The sequence below is a fragment of the Salmo salar genome, chromosome 03 (genome assembly GCF_965601325.2).
Source record: "Salmo salar chromosome 03, fSalSal1, whole genome shotgun sequence".
NCBI lineage: Eukaryota > Metazoa > Chordata > Actinopteri > Salmoniformes > Salmonidae > Salmo > Salmo salar.
The window spans coordinates 8286725-8311027 of record NC_138293.1 but is presented as its reverse complement, the minus strand read 5'-3'; the positions used below and the strand labels follow the sequence as shown (position 1 = coordinate 8311027).

The 24303-nt window shown below is 43.1% G+C and overlaps 2 protein-coding genes across 2 annotated transcripts; one reads left to right on the top strand and one right to left on the bottom strand.

The window, feature by feature from the left end:
- The first annotated feature begins 4329 nt into the window (after positions 1-4329).
- Positions 4330-16065, top strand: LOC106597461 (E3 ubiquitin-protein ligase rnf213-alpha-like). The gene is made up of 15 exons (XM_082973047.1): positions 4330-4405; positions 4537-4716; positions 4825-4991; positions 5156-5258; positions 6634-6748; positions 6894-7124; positions 7386-7547; positions 7758-7880; positions 8035-8177; positions 9973-10123; positions 10219-10312; positions 10555-10589; positions 10684-10787; positions 11204-11336; positions 15964-16065. Exons 2-15 carry the CDS (start codon positions 4562-4564, stop codon positions 16063-16065), a joined length of 1818 nt encoding a protein of 605 aa, XP_082829173.1. The 5' UTR covers positions 4330-4405; positions 4537-4561.
- A 3871-nt stretch (positions 16066-19936) lies between these two features.
- On the bottom strand, positions 19937-24303 carry LOC145877536 (C-type lectin lectoxin-Thr1-like). Its single transcript, XM_082973243.1, has 6 exons — positions 24240-24303; positions 24030-24130; positions 22506-22633; positions 21884-22033; positions 20683-20791; positions 19937-20438 (listed from the first exon to the last, which is right to left on the bottom strand). Exons 2-6 carry the CDS (start codon positions 24100-24102, stop codon positions 20293-20295), a joined length of 606 nt encoding a protein of 201 aa, XP_082829369.1. The 5' UTR covers positions 24103-24130; positions 24240-24303; the 3' UTR covers positions 19937-20292.

Below are 24303 nucleotides of genomic sequence, written 5' to 3'. Positions count from 1 at the left end.
TTCACAACAGATGTGTGTGGGGTTTGAAAAGAACAGGGATAAATGCACAATATTACAGATTGATTTGGTCTGTGAAACTATTCATTAATATGCAAACTCAACTCTGTCTTAATCTTAGATATCAAATGGACACGTCATCAACCCAATGACTCTGCCAGTAAAGCCTGTCTCCTGTGCCAGCCTTCTCCCATTCCAAACATTGTCTGTTTACTTTACTTGACCTTGTTTTGTCCCTGCACCCACTCCATCCTCTCAATTCAGCAAATAGAGACATCAGTAGGAGTTCACTATCAGTTCCTCTAGTTTGCAATCACTATGTCAATAGATACACAACACATGCTCTGCATATAATAATATGCCATTTAGCAGACACTTTTATCCAAAGCGCCTTACAGTCATGCGTGAATACATTTTACATGTGGGTGGTCCCAGGAATCAAACCCACTACCCTGGCGTTACAAGCACCCTGCTCTACCAACTGAGCAATTTTGAAAGTCGTACACCCTTATGATACTAGGCTGTGCCATGCAGGGCAATTTTGTAGACAGATGTCCTAAATGATCAACTCTAAATTAAATAGGGTAATATGTTAATTCTAACCAATCGAAAACTAGGCTAGGTTAGCCTAGGCTACAGTGGAAGTCCAATATTTCTTTAGCATTTCCATGTAAAACAAGGCTATTCATTAGAAATCATTCAATTATGGAAACATCTTCATTTACAATCATTTCTGTAGCCTAATTTCACCAATCGAGCTCCATAAAATAGAAACCTGGAAGGCAAATAATACAAATGTTTTCATGTAACTACAATCTCATCTTTATTTAGGCTACATTAATCCTTGCAATTCCACATGAGAAACCCTCGTGTTTATAAGGAATCACAGCATTTGTACAATTTGACAGTTTACCTGGTAAGAATGGTAAGAATCAAACTAGTGAAGGACAGCCCATAGATTGTAAGAATCACACTAGTGAAGGACAGCCCAGAGATGGTAAGAATCACACTAGTGAAGGACAGCCCAGAGATGGTAAGAATCACACTAGTGAAGGACAGCCCATAGATGGTAAGAATCACACTAGTGAAGGACAGCCCATAGATGGTAAGAATCACACTAGTGAAGGACAGCCCAGAGATGGTAAGAATCACACTAGTGAAGGACAGCCCAGAGATGGTAAGAATCACACCAGTGAAAGACAGCCCAGAGATGGTAAGAATCACACTAGTGAAGGACAGCCCAGAGATGGTAAGAATCACACTAGTGAAGGACAGCCCAGAGATGGTAAGAATCACACTAGTGAAGGACAGCCCAGAGATGGTAAGAATCACACTAGTGAAGGACAGCCCAGAGATGGTAAGAATCACACTAGTGAAGAACAGCCCAGAGATGGTAAGAATCACACTAGTGAAGGACAGCCCAGAGATGGTAAGAATCACACTAGTGAAGCACAGCCCAGAGATGGTAAGAATCACACTAGTGAAGGACAGCCCAGAGATGGTAAGAATCACACTAGTGAAGAACAGCCCAGAGATGTTAAGTGCATATATTTTCCACACACTGCCGCATTTAGTTATGAGAAATCAGTTTTTTTATGTGCCAAATGTTTGTATAGAGTATATATGAATGTATGATAGTAGTTGAAGATACAGTATATATGAATGTATGATAGTAGTATCACATCAGTATATATGGTAGTTGAACTTTTACCAGGTTATGTACAGTATATACTGTATTGAAATGAGGCTGCCAACATGCTGATAGAAATGTCATAGTAAACATGCCAGTAACTATACTATGTTTCTGTCTCACTCCTCTGCCAGGTTCTGGATGTCTATGCATCTGTTTCCTGTGTTGAGCTCCTGGAACCCCATGCATTGGACTCTGATGCCCAGTGCCAGGACTGGCTGAAGCAGGTGAAAAGACTGAAGGGGTCTATGGAGCTGGTCTGCTCCCAGAGAAGCCTGAAGCAGTATGGAGAGAGGAGCCGGGAACTGTTTGACTACATCTGGTGAGGGAAATGTCCCTTTGAAAGACTACAGAGGGCCATTTGACTTTCTTTATTCATTTTATTTTTTAAGAAAGTCAATATGCGTTGTGAAAGAGGTGAAGACCTTCACTGTATAAAGTTCTGAATTCAAGGTGCTAGTCCATCCACACATGTTGGAATGAAGTAATAAAGCAAGCATATCCATGATATTCAAAAAGCAAGAACAAAAATATATAGTATCAGTCAAAAATCTAGACACTTACTCATTGAAGGGTTTTTCTTTATTTTTACTATTTTCGACATTGTAGAATAAAAACTATGAAATAACACATAAGGAATCATGTAGTAACCAAATGAGTGTTAAACAAATCAAAATATATTTTAGATTCTTGAAAGTAGCCACCCTTTGCCTTGATGACAGCTTTGTACACTCTTGGCATTCCCTCAACCAGCTTCACCTGGAATGCTTTTCCGATAGTCTTGAATGAGTTCCGATATATGCTGAGCACTTGTTGGCTGCTTTTCCTTCATTCTGCGGTCCAACTCATCCCAAACCATCTCAATTGGGTTGAGGTCGGGTGATTGTGGAGGCCAGGTCATTTGATGCAGTACTCCGTCACTCTCATTCTTGGTCAAATAACCTTTACACAGCCTGGAGGTGTGTTGGTTCATTGTCATGTTGAAAAACAAAGGATAGTCCCACTAAGCACAAACCAGATGGGATGGCATATTGCTGCAGAATGCTATGGTAGCCATGCTGGTTAAGTGTGCCTTGAATTCTAAATAAATCACTGACAGTGTTACCATCAATGCACCCCCACACCTTCACACCTCCTCCTCCATGCTTCACGGTGGGAACCATACACCCGGAGATCATCTGTTCACCTACTCTGCGTCAAACAAAGACAAGGACAGATTTCCACCGGTCTAATGAACATTGCTCATGTTTCTTGATCCAAGAAAGTCTCTTCTTCTTGTTGGTGTCCTCTAGTCGTGGTTTCTTTGCAGCAATTCGACCATAAAGGCCTGATTCACGCAGTCTCCTCTGAACAGTTGATGTTGAGATGTGTCTCTTGAACTCTGTGAAGCATTTATTTGGGCTGCAATCTGAAGTGCCGCTAACTCTAATGAACGTATCCTCTGTAGCGAGGTAACTCTGGGTCTTCCTTTCCTGTGGCGGTCCTCACGAGAGCCAGTTTCATCATAGCGCTTGATGGTTTTTGCGACTGCACTTGAAGAAACCTTAATGTCTAAAACTAATACTGGACTCTCGCTTCTCTTTGCTTCTTTGAGCTGTTCTTTCCATAATATGGACTTGGTCTTTTACCAAATAGCCCTATCTTCTGTATACCACCCCAACCTCGTCACAACACAACTGGTTGGCTCAAACGCGTTACGACAGAAAGAAATTCCACAAATTAACTTTGAACAAGGCACACCTGTTAATTGAAATGTATTCAAGGTGACTACCTCATGAAGCTGGTTGAGAGAATGCCAAGTGTGTGCGAAGCTGTCATCAAGGCAAAGGGTGGCTACTTTGAAGAATATCAAATATCAAATATATTTTGAATTAACACTTTTTTTGGTTACTACATGATTCCATATGTGTTATTTCATAGTTTTGATGTCTGTGTTTGTGTTTTGATACAATGTAGAACATAGTAAAACTTATATATAAAAAAATAAAAGCTAAGTAATTGTTTGTCTGAATTAACTTTCTCCCAGATATGGTTAATTCTTCCAGAATAAGTAAAGATTTGTCCTTGTTTGTTTTGTGTTTTTAGTAATCATTGGAACCGTATCTGCATCGTCTTTCTGTTTGTGGAACACATGCTGATAGGCTTTGAGTCTGAGGAGAGGGAGCTCAAGTCTCTGGTCCTTGATCACACTCGTACCATAGGCAAAGTGAGTTTATATCATATATTTTTGTTCTTTAAGTCAACATGCCACCAATTACATTTGTGCTTTGTTTATACTTCTACATAGTTTAAGTCTGATGGTTGCTAAACCTGAAATATGGGATGGAAATAAATGTAAATGTCAACCTGAGCTCTTGAACTATGTTAACGTATTGCAATTTTCTCATTGCATTGAACTTTGTGCGTAAAGGATAAATTCAGTATTTTACAAGTGAATGTTTAAACGGTTCCTAACCCTGGAACTTCAGCTAACTTTTGACACCACTAGCTAAAAACCAATGGGAGTAATGGGCGACAACTATGTCATTTAAAAAAAAAACATTCAACTGAAATCAACTCAATTGGTTGGATGTCATTTTAACTAATCTATGTGACTGCTAATTATCTCGTGTGGCAGATTCTGGCAAAAAACTCACACGTAAAATCGGAGGAACCATTTGCGGCCATCATTACAGTACTGAAGACTTGCAAGCAAAAAGCAAGTGATCTGATTTGCAAGTAAGTCTATATGATATAATTTATTTAGTGTAAAAGTCTATTCATATTATATGTCTACATTATTCGCTGTGGTTGATAAGCTGTATACAGAATTTGATGTTTAATAACGGCAGCTATTTTTTTCTCTTTAGGTTTGGTTTCCAGTGCCGTGTGTGCATGGGGGAACCACAAGACCCCGTGGACCTGCCCTGCCACCACATGTTCTGTCTGACCTGTGTCAGAGGATGTCTCAACACAGGCCAAATGTACTGCCCCACGTGCAAACACGAACTCCCAGATGACTTCGAGGTCAAAGTGACTGAGGACATAAGGTGGGTGTGTTTTACCCTTTTTTTTAAATCTGGATAACCAATGATAAAGGACATGTCTTTCCCTGTTAACCGTCTTATCTGTCTAATCTGTCTACTATGGTTTTGCAGAGCTTGCATCACACTAAACGCTCAGTTCAGGCAGAGTTGCAATGCGTTTTTCATAGACCTGGTCACTACTGTGTGCTTCAAGGACAACATCCCCCCATCAAAAGGTGTCATCCTGCACCTGTTGTCCTTCCTCATGGTTGAGACAGAACCCATCCCACTCATCAGAGGTACCCTCAACACACACACACACACTAGCCAAAATTATAGTGTTTAGATTCCATTTGTTCCTGTATTCTTTTTGACATTTTAAGCATTAAACAGACCAGAGGGAAGATTGTGGCTCAGTAAAATGTTTTTATCTGTGTTCTGATATGTATTATATTTGTACCAGCACAAAGTCAGATACACACCAAAGATTTCTCACCATTTGATGAGTCTATGGACAAGAATCCTGTGGTGCGATCAGTGATACTCAAGCTTCTGCTCAAGTACACGTGAGTGAACCAGGAAATAAATGTTGTTTATACACTATATATACAAAAGTATGTGGACACCCCTTCAAATGAGTGGATTCAGCTATTTCAGCCACACCCGTTGCTGACAGGTGTATAAAATCGAGCACACAGCAATGCGATCTCCATAGACAAACATTGGCAGTAGAATGGCCTTACTGAAGAGCTCTGTGACTTTCAACATGGCACCGTCATAGGATGCCACCTTTCCAGAAAGTCAGTTCGTAAAATGTTTGCCTTGCTGGACCTGCCCCGGTCAACTGTAAGTGCTGTTATTGTGAAGTGGAAACGTCTAGGAGCAACAATGGCTCAGCTGCGAAGTGGTAGGCCACAAAAGCTCACAGAACGGGACCATTGAGTGCTGAAGCGTTTACTGCGTAAAAACTGTCTGTCCTTGTTTGCAACACTCCACTACCGAGTTCCAAACTGCCTCTGGAAGCAACGTCAGCACAAGGACTGTTTGTCGGGAGCTTCATGAAATGGGTTTCCATGGCCGAGCAGCCGTACACAAGCCTAAGATCACCATGCGCAATGCCAAGCGTCGGCTGGAGTGGTGTAAAGCTTGCCGCCATTGGACTCTGGAGCAGTGGAAACGTGTTCTCTGGCGTGATGACTCACGCTTCACCATCTGGCAGTCTGACGGACGAATCTGGGTTTGGCGGATGCCAGGAGAATGCTACCTGCCCCAATGTTTAGTGCCAACTGTAAAGTTTGGTGGAAGCGGAATAATGGTCTGGGGCTGTTTTTCATGGTTCGGGCTCGGCGCCTTAGTTCCAGTGAAGGAAAATCTTAACGCTAACGCATACTATGACATTATAGACGATTCTGTGCTTCCAACTTTGTGGCAACAGTTTGGGGAAGGCCCTTTCCTGTTTCAGCATGACAATGCCCCCGTGCACAAAGCGAGGTCTATACAGAAATGGTTTGTCAAGATCGGTTTGGAAGAACTTGATTGACCTACACAGAGACCTGACCTCAACCCCATCGAACACCTTTGGGATGAATTTGAATGCCAACTGCAAGCCAGGCCTAATCGCCCAACATTAGTACCCAATCTCACTAATGCTCTTGTGGCTGAATGGAAGCAAGTTTCGCAGCAATGTTCCAACATCTAGTGGAAAGCCTTACCAGAAGAGTGGAGGCTGTTATAGCAGCAAAGGGGGGGGGGGACCAACTCCATATTAATGCCCATGATTTTGCAATGAGATGTTTGACGAGCTGGTGTCCACATACTTTTCGTCATGTAGTGTATCACTGCAATGCTGCTGTAACCAGCAACGCAATTCAGTTGGTTTCAGATGTTATCAAACATTTGACTGAAAATTAACTCTTTTTTTTTTTTTTTTTTTTTTTTTAGCTTTGATGACGTCAAAGAATATCTGCAGCAGTATTTGACATTGATAGAAGAGAGCAACATTCTAGAGGCTGAGGATAAAAATGAACTTTATGCGCTCTACATCAACTGCCTTGAGGTAGGATCTGACAGGATTTCACCCTAAATCAATGGAGTGCTATCACTATTCTATTTGTAAAAGAGGTCTTCTAACCTCAACGGGACTTTATGGATAAATAAAGGTTAAATAAATGGAATAGATGTTTATAACTGTTTTTCTGCAGGACTCCATGTTCGACAGAAAGCCACATGAATGCCAGAAGCCTGCAGATCAGCAGGCCTACCTGCAGAATGAGACTGAGTTCTTGCGTCACTTCCTGGACTTTGTCACTACGTCGGCTGAGACCGTCACAATAGAGTACCTGCAACAGATCGCGAGGGTCCGTCTATGCCTGGACATGGCTGCACACCTGCTCCATAGCAAAAAAATGCATGAAATGTATGCATTCACTACTGTAAGTCGCTCTGGATAAGAGCGTCTGCTAAGTGACTAAAATGTAAATGTAATACAGTCTGGTAAAAACACTCAGTCAATATGGCGTCATGAATTCTGATCCTTGTTGCTTTCAAAATTGTGCTTGTTGGTGTAAATGAATTATAGTTGTTTTTTTATACGGAATGTTTTATAAAGAATGCTTGCAATCACTTTGACTGACTGATCCAAGATCTGTCCTCGGTTCCTCACATTGTGTGCAGGGGAATGTGAAAATCCTCAGGATGTTGTCGAGGAGTTCCTGTGTAAGGAGAGTAAGAACGACTGGTACCGGGTTTACCTGATCCGCAACGTCAGCAGCCAGCACGGTGTAGAGTATGTCCAGAGAATGCTGAAGGATACAGAGAAGTACAGGTGGCTTTTTCCTGAAGAGTTGCAGCAGCAGGTACATCACAGGGTTTCATGAAACGTTTCATACTCCATTTGTTTTAAACTGTTGAAATTACCCATCGGCCCTGTTTCCTGTTCTCTATTGTTTACAAACATGTTTCTAAAGAGGACCTGAGCGGGTTAGATACAATGATGTGTATTTCCTAGCTAGTACTGTGAAGGACGATGTTCTAGATATCAGGGTCTTCCATCGTCTTGTATGCAGAATGAAGATGTTGGCCAGATGGACCAGTATCTCGTCTATGGAGACGACTACCAGGATATCCGCGAGGCTGTTGCCAAAGCAGTACTAGAGGACAGTGTGCAGGAGATTGAGGATACCTGTCAGGTATTAGTTTAACTCCACTAAACTCAATACCACTGTATGTAATGTGTGTGTGTGTGTGTGTGTGTGTATTAGTTTTATTAAAACTATTTCTAACCTAAGAGTTTATGGATGTTTGGTGAATTTGTCCTCATCTTTGTGTGTTGTTTTGTTGTAGAGATGTACTGCACCTGCAAGGAGGCGGACCTTGTATGTCCTGCTGTCTCTTTTCAGAGAAGTCACCAGTCTGTACCGAGCAGCCAACACAGGCCTCCACCCCACCCCTAAGGTAGGAATACAGGCCTCTACCCCGCCCCTAAGGTAGGAATACAGGCCTCTACCCCGCCCCTAAGGTAGGAAGACAGGCCTCTACCCCACCCCTAAGGTAGGAACACAGGCCTCTACCCCGCCCCTAAGGTAGGAACACAGGCCTCTACCCCGCCCCTAAGGTAGGAACACAGGCCTCTACCCCACCCCTAAGATAGGAAGACAGGCCTCTACCCCGCCCATAAGGTAGGAATACAGGCCTCTACCCCGCCCCTAAGGTAGGAATACAGGCCTCTACCCCACCCCTAAGGTAGGAATACAGGCCTCTACCCCGCCCCTAAGGTAGGAACACAGGCCTCTACCCCGCCCCTAAGGTAGGAAGACAGGCCTCTACCCCGCCCCTAAGGTAGGAATACAGGCCTCTACCCCGCCCCTAAGGTAGGAACACAGGCCTCTACCCCGCCCCTAAGGTAGGAACACAGGCCTCTACCCCGCCCCTAAGGTAGGAATACAGGCCTCCACCCCACCCCTAAGGTAGGAACACAGGCCTCTACCCCGCCCCTAAGGTAGGAATACAGGCCTCTACCCCGCCCCTAAGGTAGGAATACAGGCCTCCACCCCACCCCTAAGGTAGTAATACAGGCCTCTACCCCTAAGGTAGGAAGACAGGCCTCTACCCCTAAGTTAGGAAGACAGGCCCCTACCCCACCCCTAAGTTAGGAAGACAGGCCTCTACCCCCATTCTAAGGTAGGAACACAGGCCTCTACCCCGCCCCTAAGGTAGGAAGACAGGCCTCCACCCCTAAGGTAGGAAGACAGGCCTCCACCCCTAAGGTAGGAAGACAGGCCTCCACCCCTAAGGTAGGAACACAGGCCTCTACCCCACCCCTAATGTAGGAATACAGGCCTCTACCCCACCCCTAAGGTAGGAACACAGGCCTCCACCCCACCCCTAAGGTAGGAAGACAGGCCTCCACCCCTAAGGTAGGAAGACAGGCCTCCACCCCACCCCTAAGGTAGGAACACAGGCCTCCACCCCACCCCTAAGGTAGGAAGACAGGCCTCTACCCCACCCCTAAGGTAGGAAGACAGGCCTCCACCCCGCCCCTAAGATAGGAAGACAGGCCTCCACCCCACCCCTAAGGTAGGAAGACAGGCCTCCACCCCACCCCTAAGGTAGGAAGACAGGCCTCCACCCCGCCCCTAAGGTAGGAAGACAGGCCTCCACCCCGCCCCTAAGGTAGGAAGACAGGCCTCCACCCCACCCCTAAGGTAGGAAGACAGGCCTCCACCCCACCCCTAAGGTAGGAAGACCGGCCTCTACCCCGCCCCTAAGGTAGGAATACAGGCCTCCACCCCGCCCCTAATGTAGGAACACAGGCCTCTACACCTTCCCCTAAGGTAGGAAGACAGCCCCCTACCCCGCCCCTAAGGTAGGAAGACAGGCCCCTACCCCACCCCTAAGGTAGGAAGACAGGCCTCCACCCCGCCCCTAAGGTAGGAACACAGGCCTCCACCCCACCCCTAAGGTAGGAACACAGCCCCCTACCCCGCCCCTAAGCTATACACGTTAGACCATCTCCTTCAACTCCACATCAGAGGGAAAACTGTTAGCCCACAACTAACGATAGAGTTGGCAAACTATTCTGATTTTTATGTTATAATAGTTATACTTTGAATTATATTGACTTTTTGTAGACTTCAGAAAATCCCAATTACATTTATCCAAAATGTCTGACTTTGTTTTATTCCTCCAGCAATGCAAAGCACTTGAGGACTTCATCGAGGGATCAAGGTACCTAAATTGCAGGGAAGTGAGGGACTTTGCCAAATAATTGGTTCACAACAGGATGGGAGGACTGAGTGTCCTGGCAGACCGGTCCAGTGTGGAGCACACCCTTATAGAGCTGGTTGTCCACATGTCTGCTGTGCTGCTCACTGGGACAGAAGGGCTGCTCACACCTCTTCAGCAGCTTGGCCTGTCTCCCAACAATATGCTGGTATGATTCTCATCAGCACCTGTCAATATCTTACATTGACTTTCTCCTTGTTGACTGTGAGAGTTGTCTTTATCTGCTTATGTCTATCCCAACAGAGTGCCTTTCTACCCACAATGCCTGAGGACATGCTGGCTGTCGCTCAAAGGCTTATAACACAGAGTGAAGTGGATTATGGACTCTCCTGGTACTGTAAGTACAGACATTTTGAATCCTAACCTGATAAATGCATGTACTATAACTTGAACTTTGAGTAAATCATCCGAGTTACACCTCTGTGAAATTGTATTTGTTAACATCGTGCTACAGGAAGCATATAGACAGTATAGACATATAAATTAATTGTTATTTTCAGATTCAGCTAATACAATTTTGGGTTAAAAACAATGACATTTCTGTAATAATAAGCTCAGTTTTGACTCAAATCTCAACAGCTTGTCCGAATGGTCACCCCTGTGTTGTGGATAAGGTAAGCAAAGTTCTTCATGTAAAATTGCGTTAGTTTCATATTTTATGTTCATTAGCTAAGCAAACAGCCAACTGATTTACTCACTCTATTGCAGTGTGGTCAACCCACCCATAAGGCACAATGTCTAGAGTGTAGGGTGGAGATTGGAGGGGAGAACCATGTTCCCTTGACTGGTTTCCAGAAGATGGAGCTACAGCAGTAAGTCAGCTCTCTAAGGGTCCAACATAGATATTACTGCCAAAGCATCAGAGTAGGAGTGCTGATGTAAGATCAGTTTGGCCTTTAAAATAATACTAAAGTATATGGACAGGAGGGACCTGATCCTAGACCAGCACTCCCACCACTCTTAGAAAAAGGGTTCTTCATCTATCCTCATAGGATAAGTCTTTGAAGAACCCTTTTGGTTCCAGGTAGAACCCTTTTGGTTCCATGTACAACTCTTTCCACAGAGGGTTCTACATGGAACCCCAAAGGGTCCAACCTGGAACCAAAAAGGGTTCCTACGAAGACAAGAACCCTTTTGGAACCCTTTTTTTCTTAGAGTGTTTTCTGATCCATTTTATACATGGCTCCAGATCTCATGTCATGACCAATAACTGAACGTGTCCTCTTAGGGGAGATCTCACAAGGACTGGCCACATCCTGGGAGACCCTCAGAGGAGGGACAACCCAGACACCCTGGACACCAAAAACATGTCCCTCACCCCCTTCATCCTGGTCAGACTGCTTGGCCTTCCCTGTGGCTCAGTTGGTAGGGCATGGTGTTTGCAACGCCTGCATGGTGTGAGCAACGCCAGGGTTGTGGGTTCGATTCCCACGGGGGGCCAGTACAAAAAAAAAAAAAAAAAAAAAAAAAAAAATATGCATGAAATGAAATGTATGCTTTCACTACTGTAAGTCACTCTGGATAAGAGCGTCTGCTAAATGACTAAAATGTAAATGTAAAAAATGTACTGCTCACCCACCTGGCCATGCTGAGAGGGGCCTCAGAGCAGCCACAGGTAGGCCATCTTGTCTGCCAAAGGCTGCCAACTCTTTCTAGCTTTATGGGTCCGGTGTGTGAAAGAACAGTGCCTTAATTAAGTAGGGAGTCCACCCACACTGCCAAGAGAGATTGCTTTGGTGATGAAGTTCCACTTCCTTGTATTATAAAATACATTTTACCAATAGAAATATGATAATTCATGTTATTAATTGTTCAGTGGGTTCTTTCTTGAACATATCATCAACATTAAAGTCAGATTTCATAACATTATAAATCTGATTCATAAGCATCGAGCTCTATTGACAGAGGTGCAGGTTTCTAGTAACAATTTTTGAGGATTTTATATTTTGGTGTTATTCACCTTCAAAGTTGTTTCTGCGGGTCGCTAAAAGCAAAATTTGCATGACGAGCTAAATTTAAATGTAAAAGGCTTTGTATATAAAAAGCTTGGTATACAGTGGGGGAAAAAGTATTTGATCCCCTGCTGATTTTGTACGTTTGCCCACTGACAAAGAAAGGATCAGTCTATAATTTTAATGGTAGGTTTATTTGAACAGTGAGAGACAGAATAACAAAAAAATACCCAGAAAAACGCATGTAAAAAACGTTATAAATTGATTTGCATTTTAATGAGGGAAATAAGTATTCGACCCCCTCTCAATCAGAAAGATTTCCTGCTCCCAGGTGTCTTTTATACAGGTAACGAGCTGAGATTAGGAGCTCACTCTTAAAGGGAGTGCTCCTAACCGCAGCTTGTTACCTGTAAAAAAGACACCTGTCCACAGAAGCAATCAATCAGATTCCAAACTCTCCACCATGGCCAAGACCAAAGAGCTCTCCAAGGATGTCAGGGACAAGATTGTAGACCTACACAAGGCTGGAATGGGCTATAAGACCATCGCCAAGCAACTTGGTGAGAGGGTGTCAGCATTTGGTGCGATTATTCTCAAATGGAAGAAACACAAAAGAACTGTCAATATCCCTTGGCCTGGGGCTCCATGCAAGATCTCACCTCGTGGAGTTGCAATGATCATGAGAACGGTGAGGAATCAGCCCAGAACTACACGGGAGGATCTTGTCAATGATCTCAAGGCAGCTGGGACCATAGTCACCAAGAAAACAATTGGTAACACACTACGCCGTGAAGGACTGAAATCCTGCAGCGCCCGCAAGGTCCCCCTGCTCAAGAATACATATACATGCCCGTCTGAAGTTTGCCAATGAACATCTGAATGACTCAGAGGACAACTGGTGAAAGTGTTGTGGTCAGATGAGACCAAAATGGAGCTCTTTGACATCAACTCAACTCGCTGTGTTTGGAGGAGAAGGAATGCTGCCTATGACCCCAAGAACACCATCTCCACTGTCAAACATGGAGGTGGAAACATTATGCTTTGGGGGTGTTTTTCATCTAAGGGGACAGGACAACTTCACCGCATCAAAGGGACGATGGACGGGGCCATGTACCGTCAAATCTTGGGTGAGAACCTCCTTCCCTCAGCCAGGGCATTGAAAATGGGTCGTGGCTGGGTATTCCAGCATGACAATGACCCAAAACACACGGCCAAGGCAACAAAGGAGTGGCTCAAGAAGAAGCACATTAAGGTCCTGGAGTGGCCAAGGGAGTCTCCAGATCTTAATCCCATAGAAAATCTGTGGAGGGAGCTGAAGGTTCGAGTTGCCAAATGTCAGCCTCGAAACCTTAATGACTTGGCGAAGATCTGCAAAGAGGAGTGGGACAAAATCCCTCCTGAGATGTGTGCAAACCTGGTGGCCAACTACAAAAAACGTCTGCCCTCTGTGATTGCCAAGAAGTGTTTTGCCACCAAGTACTAAGTCATGTTTTGCAGAGGGGTCAAATACTTATTTCCCTCATTAAAATGCAAATCATTTTATAACATTTTTGACATGCGTTTTTCTGGATTATTTTGTTGTTATTCTGTCTCTCACTGTTCAAATAAACCTACTATTAAAATTATAAAATGATCATTTCTTTGTAAGTGAGCAAACGTACAAAATCAGCAGGGGATCATATACTTTTTCCCCCCACTGTACTACTCATCTGTCATCAGATTCAACTGAGACACCTCAGGCTCCAATCTATCGGTATCTTCCACTCTTGGGCAGCCTCCGTCAGGTTTAAAGGCACACACAAAGAAGTTCTTCTGGCTACATGGTTTATCATTCCATTTGCTGGTTTTTGAGAAGATGAATAGAGATGGAGATATTAAATGAAAGAAATGATTAGTATTCTTAGAATATGTCATGATATGTCATCAACAAAAATAAAATGAAACATTTTCTTTCCTCTCATCCCCACAACACCACCTGGAATAAAAAAAAAGGTCCCAGAATATTCTAGAAGAAGTGCCAGTACTCAAGCAGTAGAAATGTAGGGGTTTCACCAGCACAATTCAAACCACAGCCAGTTATCCCTCCCCTCTCTTGCTTATTGAGCCAGTTCATCTCCATGCAACGTCCATCACCGGATGGTTGCTTGGGTTCCTGAATCCAGGCAGAGAAATCCATATTAGACCCATCGGCCCAGAGGAAGTTGCTAGCCTGTGAGAGAGAGAGAGCAGGACATATAACTGACCAAAACATAGGGGCAAGCGAGGGGGTATAACTGGTTTTGCCCACCTGCTTTTGCTGGCCAATTTGAACAGTGAACACTACTTGTTTTGAGATTCATTTTAGTCAATTAATACAGTTGCATTCTTTCCCCATACATTTTTGTCATTTAGCAGACGCTCTTATCCAGAGCGACTTACGGTAGTGAATGCATACATTTCATACATTTTATTTCTTTTTTTTCTTTGTACTGGTCCCCTGTGGGAATCGAACCCACAACCCTGGCGTTGCAAACACCATGCTCTACCAACTGAGCCACATGGGACTATACACACACTATTGATATACAGTGAGTGCACATATCATTAGGACCACCTGCTCTTTCCGTGACATCAACTGACCAGGGGAATCCAGGTTAAAGCTATGATCTCTTGTTGATGTCACTTGTTGAATCCACTTTAATCCATATAGATGAAGGAAGGGAGACAGGTAAAAGAAGGATTTTTAAGCCTTGAGACAAATGAGACATGGATTGTGTATGTGTGCCATTCAGAGGGTGAATGGACAAGACAACTGATTTAAGGGCCTTTGAACGGGGTATGGTAGTAGGTGCCAGGCACACCTGTTTGTATCAAGAACTACAACTCTGCTGGGTTTTTCACACTCAACAGTCTCCCATGTGTATCAAGGATGGTCCACCAAGGACATCCAGCCAACTTGACACAACTGAATATTAGGAAATTGTTCCTGTTTGGTATACTCAGTGTAAATACTTATGGTAATATACTGATGGTAATATATACATGTAAACAGGAGTAATAGTGACCAGTAGCAGGATAAATAGATTAGAAATAGATAACATTCTAATGGTAATGGCAACCAATAATCAGTACACAGCAGCGTAATGGAGTAATGCATCAAATCAATAGTCGTTCTGTTACGTGAGTATTCATTTACCATTTGGGTGTGTTTGTCTCCCCCTGCTGGTTGTTTTAGATATGCCCAGTTAATGTTACCTTGACCTCTGTCATGTGACCTGGCTCATCAGGAAGTTAAGTTGTTTTAATTTAGAGCTCCTCACATTTATTGTTTCAGCCTCCTGAGGGAAAAGAGGCATTGCCGTGCCTTCTTCACGACTGTTCTGGTGTGAGAGGACCATGTTAAGTCCTCAGTGATGTGGATACCGAGGAACTTTCAGCTCTTGACCCTCTCCAAACCTCTGGTGTCCTGGAACTACACTGCCAGTTCTCTGACCTTCTTCCTGTAGGCTGTCTCATTGCCGTTGGTGACCAGGCCTACCATTGTTGTGTTGTCAGCAAACTTGATGGAGTTGGCGTCATGCGTGGCCACCAATGTTCCCTCAATTTTTTTCCGGCACTGAGCAAATTTCAGCTCTGCTGAGCACAAAATTGAATATTCAGTAACTTCCAGTGCACGTTTACTGTGAACACTGAGGCTGTATCTGCTTTAAGTTACAGCCAAGTAGGTTACTGTAGCTATTTGATCATAACTGTAATGTATACGCAGGGAGTCAGGAAACAAGTGCAGAAGGTGAGTTTAATAATAATAAACATGAATAATATACAAAACAGGAGAAGCGTACTGAATGTAACCAAAACCAATACTGCCTGATGAGTAATGCTACAGTGGGCTAGATAAAGGGTAAGTAATCAGGGTAGTGATGAAGTCCAGGTGAGACTAATGATGGGGCACAGGTGTGCATAATGATCGGTTACCAGGACCGGTGGTTAGTAAACCGGCGACATCAAGCGCCAAAGCGGGAGTAGACGTGACGATACCCCCCCCATTGACGCCCAGCTCCAGCTGAAGATTGACACCGGTCAGGGGGACAGCTCGAGGGTGAGGAGCGGGCCAGTGTGGATTGCGAAGTTGGAAATCTCAGATGACGTTGGGATCTAGAATGTCATCCATCGGAATCCAACACTGCTCCTCTGAACCTTACCCCTCCCAGTCCACCACATACTGAAGCCGACCCCCACAACATCCAAGAGGGATCTGACGGCATAGGCGGGGCTTCCCTCGATGTCCAGGGGAGGCCTCCGGAGGGGTGTCGTGGGGATGGCATCAGCCAGGGGTCCAGGAACCACCGGCCTGAGGAGGGAAACATGAAAAAAGGGTAAGATCCGGTAGTTGGTGGGGAGCTGTAATCTATATGTCACCTTGTTGACCCTCTGGAGGACCTTGAACGGCCCCATAAACCGGGGGCTCAGCTTCATACAGGACAGGCGGAGTGGGAGGTTCCTGGTGGAGAGCCAGACGCGATCACCAGGATGGAACACGGGAGCCTCACTACGGTGGCGATCCACCTGCTCCTTCTGGCGGCGGACGATGCGCTGGAGCCTCACTTGGGCATCGTTCCAAACATTTTCTGCGTGCCTGAACCACTCGTCAACCGCAGGAGCTTCGGTCTGGCTCGGGGTCTATTTAGCCATGGCTGGCTGATAACCCAGAACACACTGGAAGGGAGTCAGCCCGGTGGAGGAGTGACGCAATGAATTCTGGGCGTACTCCGAAGGAATCGTGCCCGCTCCCCCTGCCTCTCCTAGCAGTGACTCTTCAGGAACCTCCCCAGCTCCTGGTTCATCCTCTCCACCTGCCCGTCAGACTGAGGCCGGTACCCGGAAGTGAGGCTGACCGTGACCCCCAGCTTCTCCATGAAGGCTTTCCATACCCGTGATGTGAATTGGGCACCACGGTCAGAGACGATGTCCTCCGGAAGGCCATAGTTCCGGAAGACCTGCTGGAACAGTACCTCAGCGACCTGGAGAGTGGTAGGGAGACCACAGAGAGGGATAAAACAACAGGATTTAGACAATCTGTCCACAACAACCATAATAGTGGTGAAACCATCAGATGGAGGGAGATCAGTACCCCAGTTGTTGACATTAACCTGTTTAACCACTTGTCCTTCAGACAAGGAGGTGACTGAAAATTGTGTTGTTGTTTGATGCAAGAAACCACTTTACAAAATAGAATGCATTATTACAGAGAGTCAGACAAATTATGCTACACTCTGCCTATTGGCTACTTAACTTATTCAAGCCTGTCTCAAAATACAACACTGCCCCTTTAAGACATAAAAATGCTCTTTACTTGACTTGCTTTTCAAAGATGAAAAGAAATGTAAACGTTTTGAGCTCTTGTAGGAAGCAATCCCTCCCATATTGCTGACTACAAATGATCTATAACTTGGCTAATAACTCACTAACTGGCAAAGGATATGAACAAAATGTGCACATGTGGCTACATGCAGCTCTCACTGTGATCTCTAAACAAGCACATCTACTCACGACCACAGCTGTAAACACAGTCCAGATCAAAGTAAATGGCACAAATCCATATATGGCAATGGTCTATTTGCATATAGGCCTACTGCAGCTCTGATTGGTTATGCCTCACCAGTCTGTGTAGAGTACGGGCTGAGTCGTGCGTGTCAATCATATCTGTTCTACATGTTGCACTTCTATCTGAACATTCTGAAACGTTATGTCCTCCGATTTCAGCCCCTTCATAATATACTGTAATCATTATCTTCATCCTCCTGGTCGGCTACTCCTCCCACACATTACACCAATAGACATTAGGGTGTATTGGTATTTGTCCCCATCAGCCTGCTAAATATTGGTATGAGGCCAGGTCCAAAAAATGTCAGGCAAAGATTATTGGTGAATGAAGATATTTGTAGCAATGCATGATGTCTCAAATTAAAATAACTGAAGCAATATCAACATCATTCATTATGAAAATAGATTCACAAAGAGCAAGAAATCGATGTACAGAAGTCTCAAGTACACTGTGTTTAGCCTTTTTAATCACAGTCCTTTTTGTAAAATCTTGACTGTGATGGAAATCTTGAACTGACAAAGGCTTTGTCTTTGAACCATGGGCTTTCTCTAACATTTTGTAGAGTTTTGGTGTGGTTGTGATGTCTGAGACTAAGCTATAAGGCGAAAGGTATCTGACAGTGCAGAGGTACTGGTGAGGCTATGGGAGAACAGACAGACAGAGACCAAGCATGAGGACAGAAGCAGTTGGGGGGCCATGACAACTCTTCTGGATTTTATCATGATGATCAATTTGAATAGTGAACACAAGCAGCTGTTATAGTGTCTTTAGTTTAGCTGTGTTTTAGCCTTCAAAAGTGGTTCAGACCCACATTTTAGGAGATAAGGCTAGATAAGGCAGTTGCCTAAACCTGATTGCACTGCATTCCCCAGCACCTGCATTTTAGAGCCAACCTCACTCTCACCTTGATTTCAATTGCACAGTCAAAAATTACTCTTGTACCATTAGTGGAAGAGCAAGTTGTGTTTCAGCTGCGGTTTGTGGCTGAACTAACCTCATGAACATGTTTTAGGACAAATAAACCATCATTTATCAAGGAATGTAAAACTCATTCTCTACACATTATCTTACTACAATTTATTTCACATTGACATAATAATAATAATAATATAATGTGCCATTTAGCAGACACTTTTATCCAAAGCGTCTTACAGTCATGCGTGAATACATTTTACATGTGGGTGGTCCCAGGAATCAAACCCACTACCCTGGTGTTACAAGCACCCTGCTCTACCAACTGAGCAATTTTGAAAGTCGTACACCCTTATAATACTAGGCTGTGCCATGCAGGGCAATTTTGTAGACAGATGTCCTAAATGATCAACTCTAAATTGAACAGGGTAATATATTAACTCTCACCATCGAAAACAAGACTAGGTTAGCCTAGGCTACAGTGGAAGTCCAATATTTCTTTAGCATTTCCATGTAAAACAAGGCTATTCATTAGAAATCATTCAATTATGGAAACATCTTCATTTACAATCATTTCTGTAGCCTAATTTCACCAATCGAGCTCCATAAAATAGAAACCTGGAAGGCAAATAATACAAATGTTTTCATGTAACTACAATCTCATCTTTATTTAGGCTACATTAATCCTTGCAATTCCACATGAGAAACCCTCGTGTTTATAAGGAATCACAGCATTTGTACAATTTGACAGTTTACCTGTAATGAGGGCGAAGTCTGCAATTCTAATAACAAGATAAACATATTTTGGCCATATGTAAAGAAGCACGCCACATTGGTTCATGTGTCTAAAACCGCACCGGCCCCCTTCCCATTATTTATCAGAGGTTGCTGATTGGACAGACACTTGACTTGTTAACAGTTTTGCAGCAATTCAGCTGAACTCATTCTTGTTTGGACAGAGCAATCACGTTTAACCTAATGCACAGCTGCGCTCTAAACCAACGATGTGACTGATTTGAGTATAATCTTTCTAAAGCAGAGCTAAGCTAACGACGCTACAATAGCGTCTACTTGTTTTTAAAATAAGTGGCCTTGCGTGAAAATGTATTGAAGTCCAATCACTCATGCTCTCTGTTTGGGTGCACTACTCCAACAGGGCAATGAATGGGAAGGTATGGGATTTCATTCTAAATCTATGGGTTCAACCTATTGTCCATCTCTAACCTGTCAAGGCTGCTTCAGCCCCTCACTCTGATGCAGCATCCTTTAATCTTATAGTGGATGTTAACTAAAGTATCATCTATTCGTGGCATGTTGTCCCAACCAGCACATATCCATTTAGGGAATTGAATTGGGTTCATCTCATTTGAAGTGCATTACTTACTGTCTGTCTACATAGTAAGTGAATAGTTGTGGTAAATGTATAGGCCTACAGCTGCATGAGGAATCACAAGAGGGAATTGTGGAGACACTTGTTGAATCGCCAGTTTAGAAAAGAGAGGGAGGTCATGGATAAGATGGATGAAAATATTCATTTTTATTTGCTAACCAAGCAATGCGTAATGTCTCATCTTCCAAACAACTGAAGCAATATCAACACCATTCATCCAGAAAATAGATTGGGTTACATTGTTTTCTGACAAAATATAGTATTCTCAAATGCAATGTGTTTAGAATATTCAAATACAACCAGTATCAGAAATTCATACTTTGGGTGGATTGAAACTGACTGTGATGTGGAAATCTTTAATCCAACAAAAGCTTTGTCTTTGAGCCATGGGTTTTCTCTAACGTTTTACAGGGTCCTGGTGTCGTTGTGATGTCTGAGACTAAAGCTATATAAGGCAAAGCATATCTGACAGGTATATACTACTCATCTGTCATCGGATTCAACTGAGACACCTCAGGCTCCAATCTATCGGTATCTTCCACTCTTGGGCAGACTCCGTCAGGTTTAAAGGCACACACAAAGAAGTTCTTCTGGGTACATGGTTTATCATTCCATTTGCCGGTTTCTGAGAAGATGAATAGAGATGGAGACGTTAAATGAAAGAAATGTATAGTATTCTTAGAATATGTCATGATATGTCAGAAACAAAAATAAAATGAAACATTTTCTTGCCTCCCACCCCCACAACACCTTTTGGAATAAAAAAAAAGGTCCCAGAATATTCTAGAAGAAGTGCCAGTACTCAAGCAGTAGAAATGTAAAGGTTTCACCAGCACAATTCCAACCACAGCCAGTTATCCCTTGCTTACCGAGCCAGTTCATCTCCATGCAACGTCCATCACCGGATGGTTGCTTGGGTTCCTGAATCCAGGCAAAGAAATCCATATTAGACCCATCGGCCCAGAGGAAGTTGCTAGCCTGTGAGAGAGAGAGAGCAGGACATATAACTGACCAAAACATAGGGGCAAGCAAGGGGGTATAACTGGTGTTGCCCACCTGCTTTTGCTAATGATGGCCAATTTGAACAGTGAACACTACTTGTTTTGAGATTCATTTTAGTCAGTTCATATTAGTGATGGGCACCGATATCAAAAAGTTGATGTCAATACAGTTGCATTTTTTCCCCAAACAATATTGATATACAATGAGTGTAAACAACATTAGGAACACCTGCTCTTCCCATGACATAGACTGACCAGGTGAATCCAGGTTAAAGCTATGATCCCTTATCGATGTCACTTGTTAAATATACTTACATTTGTATAGATGAAGGAAGGGAGACAGGCTAAAGAAGGATTTTTAAGCCTTGAGACAATTGAGTCATGGATTGTGTATATGTGCCATTCAGAGGGTGAATGGACAAGACAAAATATTTAGGTGCCTTTGAACGAGGTATGGTAGTAGGTGGCAGGCGCACTGGTTTGAGTGTGTGAATAAAAGTAACACTGCTTGGTTTTTCATGCTCAACAGTTTCCCGTGTGTATCAAGAATGGTCCACCACCCAAAGGACATCCAGCCAACTTGACACAACTGTGGGAAGCATTGGAGTCAACATTTCCCTTGCCAGCATCCCTGTGGAATGCTTTCAAAACCAATATTAGGAAGGTGTTCCTAATGTTTTATACGCTCAGTGTATGTACTGGCTTCATGACAACCTTGCAACCACATGAATGTTCACTTTTCTGTTGACTTCCACGGTTCTATGAAGTCTAGACAACGGCTTGCTGATTGCCCATTGGACCAGGTGCGAATGTTCTAGAAGCCTAAACCCACCCAACCAGTTTCCATCCATTGTCGATGGCCCAATAGCAGGCAATTATGTATGCTCAGTTGAGAGCCTGTGAGAAGGTCTGTAAGAGGCACAATCATGTATACCCTTTTACATAAAAGTGTATGTTAACAGGAAGGGATAAACCAATATCACGATATGCCTTGCTCATATTGATACATCAAGCAATATCGATATCATGGATTTTGGTGCCCACCACTAGTTCTTATGATTATTAACACCTGTGAAGGGTCAGTTAGTGCATAACCACCGAGCCAGATGCGAGGGTTTGGTCGGCTGCTCCACTGAGTGAATTCATCCAGGGCATTGTTTTCCTCAGCATTGTGGGTTGATACCAGATGAGCACCAGTCTTCACAGATTTGCAGTGATTCTGTGTGATGTAGACATTAAGGAAACAGAGAAAACATATTTAGAGTTGGATTAATATTGATGATGCTTTGAGAGTTACTTATGGAGGTAAAATCACACAGCAGATATAGACCCAGTGGGCACAAACTTGTTAAATCAAATCAAAGTTGTTACCATGTCGTTTCAATCAAAAAATCTATGTTTTTCCTTCTGATGACATTGAATCAATGTGGAAAACTGGTTGGATTAGGAAAAAGTCATTAGCGTACAGTACAGGAATTTAGGATTTTTTTTCACCCAAAGTTTAACCTAAATCCAATGACATGGTTCAAATTGTTGTTTATTTCACTTTGAATTCACGATACTTGACAACTCAATCCATCAAAACTAGATGTGACATCTGTGCCCAGTGGTGAGGTACACTACTGTATGTCTACCTTTAACTGAGACATCATGGATACGTGGGATAAAACCTGAGAGAAGTCTGAATTTACCTCAGCTGACGTATAGTCCAACATCTGGTTGAAGTGCTTAATACAGTAGGACCCCAGTTTGTACCAAGCAGCATGACCAGTGCATTGCTCAATGACATAATTCTCTAGTAGTTTAACTGTTGAATTATCTAAAAGAGGGAGAACAAGAGAGATAGGAGAGAGAAAACAAGTGATACAAACAGACAGAGCTAATAATATAGCAAGTAAAACAGAGGTAAGGCTGTAGGGGAGAGTGGGGTACGTTGTGCCAACGGGTTAGTTGAGCAACCCCTTGTTTCTAGGAAACCATACACGACATTAATTAAATGAATGTGACCAAACATTTAGGAAGTGGTCATCATTTCATGAAGGAAGAAACATGGAGAAAGTGTTGCTAGTTCCAAAAAACGGAATTCCACAAAGTCAAATAAATGTATTGTGTTATAGATTTCATGGTGCTTGTATCTAAAACAAAATAGGTTGTTTTAAGACTCTTTCATATATCAGTTGGGGTCTCTATAAGCAACAAAATGAGGTCCTAAACCTAGCATGAAAGTGCATCCCTGTAGCTGCATGAGCTAATACAGTCAAAATGGTTGCTTTGGGGTAAATTGTGTCATTTGGCCAGGGACAAGTTAAGCCAATAGCTCAACACACCCCATACAAATGCTAATTACATTTAGTCAGTTTTATACATAATATGCATAGTATTTTTTCCATTTGTCATGCATATGAACTCAAGGTAGTGTCTGCTCTGTAGCAATAAAAATGCACGATCATGCCCCGTGTATACAAATGCAAAACAAGCAGGGGTCTAGCCTCCCTTGAGGTTCTTGAAAGAGCAGCCAAGGAAGTGAGAGAAGGGAAAAAGTCCATTCAAGCAGCAGTTAGGGAGGAAAAATTGACAGAGTGACACTGAAGAGGAACATTGACAAACAAGAAAACAAACATGTTCCTGTGAGAAAGAGAGGCTTTGATAGAGTCTGATAGAGTCATGACATGGAGTCTGATCTTATTAAACATATCAAGAATCCGGCAGACATTTTCATGAGCTTAGTAGACTCAAATGTAGAGAACTTGCCTATGAATTGGCACAACATCCCCGTTCAAGACAGCTGGCGGCTCAACTTACCCATTCTCTATTACCCCATACCCTGAGACCTCTTTTTTTGGACAAGCTATGTTTTCAAAACTGTTATGTTTACATGAATTCTGATTATTTCCAGGGATACACAACATCTTGAGATATATGTAGATATATTTGTTAGAAATAATACTATGATGTAGTGATGCTGAATGTAAAAAATGACTCAACATACCCCCTACCACTTCTGAGTAGTTTACATTAGAAATATGTTACTCTGTGACTTAAGTCAATTCCTTATAAACAGACTATCTTAACTGGAAATGTTTAACCAACCTCTTTCATAATTTGGTTATTTTACCCCTAAAGACAATTAAAACTGAAAACAACACCACTTCCAAACTCAAAGTATACAGTAGCCACTCTGGGTTTGACATGATCATGATAGCATTGATGCTCACCTGCAAAGGTATGGGGGCAGGGGTGGGCAGAGGCCCCGAGGAACATCATCGCCAGAACGAGTAGGACCTTCATCTTGTCTTCTGTCTGTCTGTCTCTCTATCTGTTTGTTTGTATTGATTAACACAGGTAAAAGAGCATAAGTTAGCTAAAGGAGAAAAATAAAAGATTGATGCAAAAAATGGATACAAGAAGTAAAACAATTGTCTTACCAAAGTGTGAACTCTTTCTTTTCTATTCTTTTGACTTTCTAATTCTTTCACTCACCGCTCTCTG